Here is a 10,239-nt window from a genome sequence, read left to right on the forward strand (position 1 = left end):
CTTCGTCATAAACACGACAACCTTTCATCCCCGATTAAGAGTTTTTGCCCCCGTGTTTGTTTGGACCCACATCCTCCTGTAGCTATGTGGGTGTTTTTAGCCTTCCACTTTGCATGGCTTCGTGATTAACTATTGTGCTGTTCTCCACAAGTCACCAGAAAAGTTCCTTATTAACTATCCTTTGCTGTGCAGCTTCTGGATCCTACCACACACATGTCAGTACAATCTGACCAAGAATGGACCCAGCACACACTCTTTCACCAATGGCTCACTTCAAAAGGATTGAGGAGGTTCTGCAGCAGCAAAAGACTATGATGACTGCAGCCACAGCAGACGCCAGTCAAGCAGTATAGTCCCACGAACTCCCGCTAGCTGGGCTAGTAGGACAGCTACAGCAATTTTCCACCACACTTGAATGATAACAGACAACTTTGCATTACATTTATCAAACTCATGGAAATTTAAGGTATTCCATACAGTTCAGTGTTCAATGTTATCTGACTTTCCAGATGTGAATTAAAGGCAGAATTGTATTTTCAGAGTTATTCACGTCTGCCTGAGTGGCTTATATTTGGTTACACTGCCATTTGAAAAATAAAGAGAAGTGTGACAATGAAAATTGTTTTATAATTGTGTACATTTGCATGTAACGTTTCTGGTTAAAAAAACATCAGAAGGATCTACTGGCCCCCGGGCATCTTCACGTTATCAAATCTGGCCCACTTTGCAAAAAGTTTGGACACCCCTGATCTAAAACTCACTGCCAGAATTCAACATCAGCAGAGGTGGTGTTTGTCATCGTGGTCTGATTCCCCGTCACATTTGTAACATCATGGACACCCACACAGTTGCCTGATTCAGAGAAAGGACAAACAAATGAAGAATTCTGACTGTGACAAATGTAAATGAGCCCCAAGAATCTTCCTGTCGGTGGTTGGCCCACAGGAAGATGAAGACATGTCCCTGTTTTGGCCTGAAGCCACCAAGGGATCACGCTCTTCACTGTACTATGGTGCTATAGAGGGGAGTTTATCCATCAGGTCAGTCCAGGTTCAATAGAAAAAAATTGCAGATTTCGTCCTGGATGAGGAACATTTGACTGGCTCCATACCTGCTAAAGGGTGCTGCAGCTGAGGGCAGCTTGGTCATCTATATTCATGCTTTACAGACTACAAAAGGCTGATGATCATGTCCCTCCATATGTTTTGTAGAGGATCCTCAGTGAGTATGGGTTGAATTGATGAAGTCTTATGGAACTTTAATTTCAGGTCAAGGCAGCAGCCTAGCTGGTAGGACAGAAAACAATGCTGGACTGTGGCTCTTGTAAGATTGGGACCAACCTTGTCCTATTTGCTTGATCACATGGTGACCTTCACCACTCAGTAGAATTAGAATTTTTTGTACATAATAATCATGTTAACAGGCTGAAATTTACTCAGTAAATGTCTGCTGGGAAATATAATAATCATGATCATTATGTAACTAGAATAATTATGCCTCTGCTCTGAGATGAACAAATGGGGATGTTATCACCTTTCTTATTAAACATTTGTTGTCAGACTCTCACCTGTGTTCCATCCATTGTTACAGTTGGCCCAAGGAAGCTGGGATTTAAATGAGAACACCAGGTAGAAAAGAGCCCAGACTTGGACAAGGATGTAGCAGAAGCCATAAAGTTTTAGTATTAAATACGCATATCCAATCCCTGCAATGAGGAGGAAATTTCATAGAAAAATTCATAGAGAATAATAGGACAGATTTTCTCTGCTTATCTCACCTTGAGCCAGAGGACAGACCTTCCTCCAGCAGGTGACAAATCCTTCCTGGGTGAACTGACCCAGTGAGGTCTCGAGTAAGAACAGAGGGATCCCAAAGACCACAGCCAGCAGACAGTAGGGGATCAGGAAGGCACCTAGAAACCACTGGGATGCTTCCATGAGGAAATAAAGAATGAAATAAAATCCTTTTGTGAAATAACTCACCTCCACCATATCTGTAGCACAGGTACGGAAACCTCCACACGTTGCCCAAACCAACAACATTTCCTGCAACCACCAGGATGTATTCTGTCTTACTGGCCCACTGTCCTCTGGCTCCCACACTGCTCTGATCTTCTCTTTCTCTTCTCTCCATCCAGCCTTCAGTAACTTTACTCTTGTAGGTTCAGTAAACCAGCGAAATTCTTCTGCTCGTGATGAAGTGGACTATGGTTCTCATGTACTTTGAAGCCACCATAAAATCTGCTTCTCATTATAAATTCAACAGCCATTTGTTCTTGTTATTTGACTTTGAAGCAAAATTTAAATACAAGTCGTGTCTTGTAGAAATGTGCCGACATTCTTTGTGGCCAATGTCATGTGACTCAATGAAAAACCTGACTTTTTTTTGGTGTTCATCTTCTCATCAGCCAGTTGCACCTCCACTAAGAGTTCTCTCTCCTGCTTTTCATCTCCTTTCACCTCAGTGTAAAAGTGGACCTGATACACTCCGTCTTCTCCTCTGGTGTGTTTTTGCTGTCATGGAGAACCAGTCACCATCCATTGTGACTTTGCTGGTTTCCAGGATCCTGATTATACTGTAAAGTTTCACAGCTTCATCAGAAACTCTGTTGAATCCACAAGAACCACAAAAGTTGAAAGCATGAGAGTGACATAGCACAGCCTTCTGGATTTATTTATAACCTGGAATGAACACAATCATCAGCAAGTGGTCAAATGATCCGCGTTTCTGGAGGTATTTCAGGTAATTTCTAATTAAAACTGACTCTCAAATCACGGTCCCTGACCTTTCTGAAGGTTCAAGGAACTCTGTGGCAATATAAACACAAGAAAACACGTCTGGTAAAGTGTCAATGGTTTTTCCATTGTAGCTGCCCATTTCCTGTCAGTAGAACAAATTCTGACCAGTGAGAGCAGAGGACTGATGAACTTCCAGCACTGTTTGCAGAAAGTGGACGGCACCTGTCCCATCATGTCTTCAATGAAGATGATCACATTGTCGGCACCTGAAGAAAATCCAGTTCAGTTACCTTTTAGCATGTTGTCTTATTATCCATATTTATTCAGGCTGCGCAGATGTGAGCGTCAATCCAGCTTTGCAAGACAGCCAGAGATGAATTAGGTGGAGTTTAATGTACTCTGTGGGGCCATTGTGCAGATTGCTTACATTTAAATTTACATACCAGCAGGTATCTGTGGGGTTTTCATGCATTAACCTTGATGTCTTTCAATGTTGGATTAAATGTTGACCTATGGCTGACCATAGTGCTCCATGGAATGTGTCATGTGTCATTAATCTACATAAAAATCCAAAATAAAGGAAGAAAATTAAAGGAATCTCTTTCTTCTCCATGTGGAGTCCAGCCAAAGGCTGTGCAGATTGACTATTTCCTCCTAAATGTGGTGACGCTACACATAAAAGCTGACAATGGAAGCAACTGAGGCAAATAAAACTATCTCTGGTCGGAGCTGTGCCAGACCCAGTCACCCAAATCAGACGCTGACCAGAAGAAGAAACTTGGTAAGGAGCTTAATCACAGCTCAAACACCAAACCTGTCAAGAAGAGAGCTGCCAGATCTGAGATCATGAGGGGCCAGAACTGCACAACTGGAGGAACTGGAACCCATTAAAGAAAGGGACACGAGTGTGGCTACTTTTAATTGTATTTATTTAGATAACCGGTAAAAGGACACATTTATTAACATCTAAGCATTTAGCTACAGTGTCATATATTCATTATCAGGTTAAATATTTATTTTTCTGCCTGTGATTTTGGTAGGAGGTAGGAGTGACTTTAAACATCAAAGACTTTGACTTTTGTCACATTCAGCAGGTTTGGCTTGAGTATTAAGATGTTTCTGTTTTTAGGTCATCAGTGCAGATGACAATTCAGCTCTTCCAGGATCAGCTTTTGTTCTTCCCTTCTGCCAGGCTGGATGGTCAGCGGGCCGACAAAGAGTGGACAGACGCTGAAAAGGAGTTTAGGAAGCTTTCCAGTTGTGACCCATTTCACTGATACACCAGGTGTAGAACAGAAGCAGTCCAGCAGACTAATACCGACCTGTCTGAAGGGCCCTGCTGTCAGAGACACGTGCCCGATTATCCACAGTGGTACCAAAATGACAGGGGACATCAACATGAACCAACCCAGGCCAGGCACCCAGCCAGGGTAAACGTACCGGTCCAGCTGGAGGGGTTTGTAGTAAACCAGGTACAGAAGGAAGCAAACCTGTAGCACAGAAGACAAGAGCGTTTCAGGGAGAAAAACCCCTAATGGGTCAAGATTAATCTCAATTACCCCTGAAAACGCAGGTATGAAGATTTTCCAGCAAAGTTTGAAGAAAATGGATGGTTTGTGTCCCGTCATGTCGTCGATGATGAGGACCAGCCGATCCACCCCTGATGAGAGATCAGATCACAAAAGGTTCCATCACACTTGTTAAAGCAACCCGACTGATCTACTGGGTTTAGTTGGCTGATCATCATTAATCTCACCAAAAATCCAGCCCACAGCCAGACATTCACAAATAGCCATGAAGTTATCACAGAATCTGGTTACGCCATAATAATCAATGAGTTGGAATATGTAATTTCCTCCCTAAAAAGAAGGGACCAGATGATTTGTTTTTCACCGATTTATTGAAAATGAATTTGTAAACTGATATTCTTTACTGACCTGAGTAGCCAGAATGAGATGTACAAGGAAGGAGGACACACAGAGAAGAAAGGAGATGATCTCGTGTTTCACTGGGGAGCGAAGCAACTTTGGGAATAAGTCGCTGACTGAGGTGATCACAGCCTCCACACAGACAAACTGTTGGAAAAACAAAATCAGCCAACTGCCGTCTGGCCTCAAAAAGATTCCTATTCCAACCCAAAGGTTGTTACGTGAGTGTCAGCAGCCAGCAGAATCAGCATCAGGAAGAAACAAATGCTCCAGAACTGAGGCAACGGCATCAGAGCAGCTGCCTGAGGAAAGGCGATGAAGACCAGACCTGGACCTGCGAGGTCAGGTAGGAAAAGGAGATCAAATTGATTCAGACCCGTTCAGAGGGTTCAGTCTGATGCGGTACCTGACTCAGCCACGGCGTCGATGCTAACACTGTAGACCTGAGCCAAGAATCCAAGAATGGAGAAGACAATGAATCCAGCAACAAAACTGGTCCCACTGGTTAGAGCGCAGATCCAGAAAGCGTCCCTGGAGGACAGAGATAGCACCAGACTGATGACATACTGATGGATACACCATCCTGTCAACTCAGAATTGTTCCTTTACTTGTAACAGTTGTTGTTGTATGGGTTGTAGCTGCCCAGGACAATGAGGATTCCTGAAGTCAGGCTGTAGGAGGACAGTATTTCAGAACCTGCCTCTGTCCAGACCTGCAACAAGTTGGAGTGACTCCAGTTTACACTGGACTGTCAACTGGGATGTCAGGACAAACATTAGCAAACCTTTGTGACTAATTAAACTCAGTCTCTTTCTGCAGTCATGGTGTTGTCAAGCCCTGTTAGCCAATGTGTGGGGTTTGGCCCCATCTAGTGGTAGAAGAGCACACTGCAAGAACTTCTCCTCCTCGACCTTAGAACACTGGAGGAATTTGAAATTTAGTTTATCCTGTTGGGACATGGACCCGTGGTTGAGCAATGGATGCTCACCAAAAATAACCAAGTTCACCACATTACTATCTTTGTCTTGGACACAAAGGAAAGCACCGGAACACAAATGATCCATAATTCCTCAGGTGTGAAGACCTGATCCAGCAGCTGACACTGGCTGACTGTGGCATGTGACTCTGAGGTCATGGGGTCATATAAAGGCTCGGCTCTACTCTTATCTCTTACATCTGCTCTCGTCAATATGCAGCCTTTCTTCACAGCAGCGATGTGAGAACCAGCAGAGGATTTTACCAAGAAACTGCAAGTTCAATTAGCCACCAAGTACAAGGTTTACATTCTAAGGAGCATCTCTCCCTCTGGGACTGGTGACACCAACTGGGTCTAGCCAAACAAAGCTAAGCTAAGGTAGGCTAAGGTAAGCAAAATATAAGTTTGATTAGATGCTGTATTTGTGTTGTCCTGAGTTGTTGTGTTCAGTTTGAGTCAGGTTACGGTTTAGTTGCCTTTGCCACATTGTTAAATCCATAGACTCGAGCTTGCTTGCATCATTAAATAACCATCCTTCCTCCAACCTCGAACTTAATGAAACTCGCATACACACGTGTGCACACGCTTATGGCTCACTCTAGAATCAACAGCAACATTTTTTTGACTTTTAACTTCAAATCATGTTGTAAAAAGTTGTAATTTTGTTTTTTTTAAAAATTATTTTCAGGATGTTTACAACAAGATTTGCCATCTTACAAATACATTTACTAGCCAAGTCTAAACATTAAATGTATTACCGGTACGTGTTAATTGTAAATAAATGTTACGTGAAAATGTTAAATCTAAATGTTAAATGAAATTAAATATTTAGAAAATGTTAACAAAGTTGCATTGCCTGTAACAGGAAGTACCAGAATGAAAGCCCGGGAGCGTGTGCTCACAGAAGCAAATAAATGAAACCCAACGTATTAGGGAAATTAACATTTGTTCATCTACTATCAGGACAACTATCTCAAATAAGAAAATACGTTTTAATGTCCGTTTAATTGTGGGTGCCTGACTTGGGATCAGCCAGCCACGAGGGAGCTCACTGTGCCTGGGCTATCATATCTGCCTTCCCAGGGGCCTGGTCGCTCCCGAATCTATCCCAGTTACACTGTACCTCTACTGTAGGGTTGCCAAACGTCCCTTAAAACAGAATCCTCTCATAGTTAGAAACCAAAATACTTTGTCCTGTATTATGAGAGTCAAGAAATTAATGAATGATGGGTGCAGCCACCCTAGCCTGAAAATAAGGAATAATCACTAAAAGATGTGTCTCTTTTGAATCTGATTCTTAAAAATCCTTGTTGGATGATTTTTATTAGAAAGAATCAGGGCGGTTCTGACTGCTGCTGTTCTGGAACAGGCTTCTCGTTGACCACCCCCAGCCAGTTACTGGTCATTTACATTGAAAAAAGGAGTGGTTAAAATAATCATTGAAGACAGTCAAAATTTAGGATCAAGTACCTCTATGTTTGCCAGCCGACCCAGCTGTGGAATCAGGTACTGTTTGATCCCGTCTGAAGCTCCTGGGAGCGTTGCAGCTCTGGCGAATAAGAACACCAGCAGCACAAACGGGAATATGGCTGTGAGGTACGCAACCTTCAAAAAGATGACAGTGATTATTTCATATCAACTCATTCCAGCTGAACTGTGCTTTCACTGAGACGACCTTGCCCATGGATCTGACACCTTTCCTGATACTGAAGAAGCAGAAGAGCCAGCAGAGCAGAAGACACAGAGCCAGCTCTGATCTGACGCTGCCCAGCTCCTCCACACCTCCAGACAGTCCCAGGAGCCGCCGTCTGAGGAGACAGAATATTTCATTCTGTTTCCTTCCTGATTTCATTGATTTTTGAATCAAAACGTGATTTTGGATTGTTTCATTTACACAAAGGCAGCATTTACTCACTCCCAGAACTGAGTGGCAGCAGATGTGGGGTCTAATATCCTGGTTTCATTTGCTGTCTGATTGGCTGCATCAAAGTCCCAAACATCCCGACAGTTATCTGAGATAAAATTCCACTGTAAATTCATTTTCCCAAACGTTGACTCCATTATCAAAAAGCCATCTTCACTATAACCTGTTTTATTTATTATTACTTTTGTTTAAATGTTTGTCTATTCTCGCTGGCTCAAAAATTGGCTAAATTTCACCTGTGTTCCAGGCGTTGCCGCAGGTGGCCCAGGGGAGCTCGGATCTGAAGGAGAACACCAGATAGAAGAGAGCCCAGACTTGGACCATGATGTAGGTGAAGCTGGCCAGTTTCACCATCAGCTGTGCGTATCCTATTCCTGAAAATCCAGTTAATAATGTTCTTTGTTTTTCAAAACAATTTTGAATGTCTGTAGAATCATAAACTACCATAATTTTGATCCTCTCACCTTGAGCCAGAGGACAGACCTTCCTCCAGCAGGTGATGAATCCTTCCTGGGTGAACTGACCCAGTGAGGTCTCCAGGAGGAACAGAGGGATCCCAAAGACCACAGCCAGCAGACAGTAGGGGATCAGGAAGGCACCTAGTGGGTGTGTGAAAGCATCAAAACAGGCATTTCTCAATATTTGATTCAAATATTGATATTAATCTGATAGTCGTATGCAAATAAAAATGACCTCCTCCGTTCTTGTAGCACAGGTACGGAAACCTCCACACATTGCCCAAACTGACCACATTTCCAGCAACAACCAGTATGAATTCTGCTTTACTGGTCCACTGTCCTCTGGCTCCACCAGCTTTTGGCTTCTTTGCTTTTTTCCTGGGTCTGTCCATCCAAGCGTTATGTGTCCAGTCAGGAAAGAATGAAACGTGTCGGATCTGTTCTGGTCCACCTGTGTCCTCGTCTAAATTTCCATAATTAAATGCTGAAGCCGTTCAGTCTGAAGGTGCTTTTCTGCCTGTTCTGAGTGCCAGAGGGCATCTGATAAAGTCATGACCCCAAAATGCAAAATTACATTCAAATTTCAATGGCAAACATTTGTGATAATTAAGATCCCAGACACTGTTTTTTTCTGTCTGTTTTTCATTAGAATTGAGCTGCAGTGACTGCTGAGCTGATCATTATTTAGATGATAACAATGAAAAAAGAAGGGAATTGTATTAATAATCAGTTCTGCTGGAGGCTCTCCCCATCTTTGGCCCCAGTCATTTTCATGTTTCTGGGTTTTTTTTCATTTCATGCTCCTCATGCCACTAATCTCCTTTTAATCCACAAGTTTATTCACAATTTAAAATCTAGTGTAATATCAAAAATTACACTGGATTCCCATGATTCAAAATTTGACTATTTTCATATTGGATTTGAGAGCTTGAAAATTTACCTCCTCCATTTTTGTAGCACGGGTACGGAAACCTCCAAACGTTGCCCAACCCGACAACATTTCCTGCAACCACCAGGACGTATTCTGCCTGACTGGACCACTGTCCTCTGGCTCCCACACTGCTCTGCTTCTTTGTTTTTCTCTCTTCTCTCCAGAAGCATCTAAATCTTAGTTCATCTGAGTTCAGTAAACTTGCAAAATCCTTCAAATTCAAACTTCTTTCTTTCACTTCGAAGTCTTTTGATGGATTCTTAAGTTAGTTTATACATATATATTTCCTTACCCTAAAGCCTGTGGCTGGAAAACAGGAAACTGATGTAAGGCTTTGTTTATCTTCGGGGTTAGGTTGAATTTTCAGTGTCTCTCTCCTAGAGACTGGGCTATCACTGGCCACAGGGATGACACCTCTCTGTGTTTGGTGAACTGTTAGTTGACAAATATCTGCTATTGAGTTGTCGCTTCGGGTTGACCACCACCAGGAGGACTGTGGACACTCTCACCAATTGAAATGCTTCATTCAGAGACTGCTGAAGGTATGAGGAAAGAGGCTAAAGCTTTTTTGCCAGCAATGTCCAAATACCCATTGAGGAATGGTTAATATGTACACTTGTGCTACCATCCTGGACCATTCCACTGTTGGGGTTAGGACATTTACTTCATTCCTGCTGAGCGACTGATTATGAAAGTAAACCTACATGCAACAAGACAATAATAACCAGGATGCAGCTGTCAGCTAATAGGCTTAGCTGGAGCGTGAGTCCTTTGGTGCACAGTCGCTGGGTCGATGGTACGGCCTGCAGGTACAGTAAATATGTAACTTTGTAAATGCCCCAGACTGTTTTTGTCATTATGAGGCATAATGGGTGAAAAGTGGAAAAGTGGTACAAATCCAGGCCCGTATTACTGAGTCCTCCTTTTGTTCTGACGGATAAAGAACAGACAGCAAAATATTCTTTGGGGACTTGTTGCTCGGTGACATTCAAACCTGTTAGCTCACACAGCTCCAACTTCCGCTGTGAGTGCAGACTGGCCAGTAGAACTGGTATTTGGACTAGCTCAACCCTCCAGCATGAAAAAGGATATCCTTTGCTGTCACAGGGCGTGGCCAGAAACTGTGCTCAGCCGCGGTTTCTTTTTGCTCCATTACAGCATCTGTCGGATGAGATCAGGCATTTCTCTTGAGGAGGAAAACTCGCAGCTGCAGCTCCCAAACAGACGTGAGGACAGCTGAGCTAGAAGCTGCGCCTGTGTCTCCAGCAGGGTGGGACAGTGGA

General features: G+C 43.1%; 2 protein-coding genes across 2 annotated transcripts; both read right to left on the minus strand.

Annotated features, from left to right (window-relative positions):
- Positions 1-362: 362 nt before the first annotated feature.
- On the minus strand, positions 363-3,233 carry LOC130538980 (sodium- and chloride-dependent betaine transporter-like). The gene is made up of 4 exons (XM_057057048.1): positions 1,983-3,233; positions 1,778-1,912; positions 1,568-1,705; positions 363-852 (listed from the first exon to the last, which is right to left on the minus strand). The coding sequence occupies exons 1-4, from the start codon at positions 2,131-2,133 to the stop codon at positions 758-760; spliced, it is 519 nt and encodes a 172-aa protein (XP_056913028.1). The 5' UTR covers positions 2,134-3,233; the 3' UTR covers positions 363-757.
- Positions 3,234-3,449: 216 nt separating this feature from the next.
- On the minus strand, positions 3,450-8,417 carry LOC130538975 (sodium- and chloride-dependent GABA transporter 3-like). The gene is made up of 14 exons (XM_057057040.1): positions 8,261-8,417; positions 8,032-8,166; positions 7,804-7,941; positions 7,559-7,655; positions 7,319-7,451; positions 7,114-7,248; positions 5,276-5,379; positions 5,073-5,197; positions 4,888-5,000; positions 4,676-4,813; positions 4,495-4,597; positions 4,298-4,398; positions 4,061-4,228; positions 3,450-3,968 (listed from the first exon to the last, which is right to left on the minus strand). Exons 1-14 carry the CDS (start codon positions 8,415-8,417, stop codon positions 3,864-3,866), a joined length of 1,752 nt encoding a protein of 583 aa, XP_056913020.1. The 3' UTR covers positions 3,450-3,863.
- Positions 8,418-10,239: the final 1,822 nt, after the last annotated feature.

Source organism: Takifugu flavidus, chromosome 15, assembly GCF_003711565.1.
Source record: "Takifugu flavidus isolate HTHZ2018 chromosome 15, ASM371156v2, whole genome shotgun sequence".
Taxonomy (NCBI): Eukaryota; Metazoa; Chordata; class Actinopteri; order Tetraodontiformes; family Tetraodontidae; genus Takifugu; species Takifugu flavidus.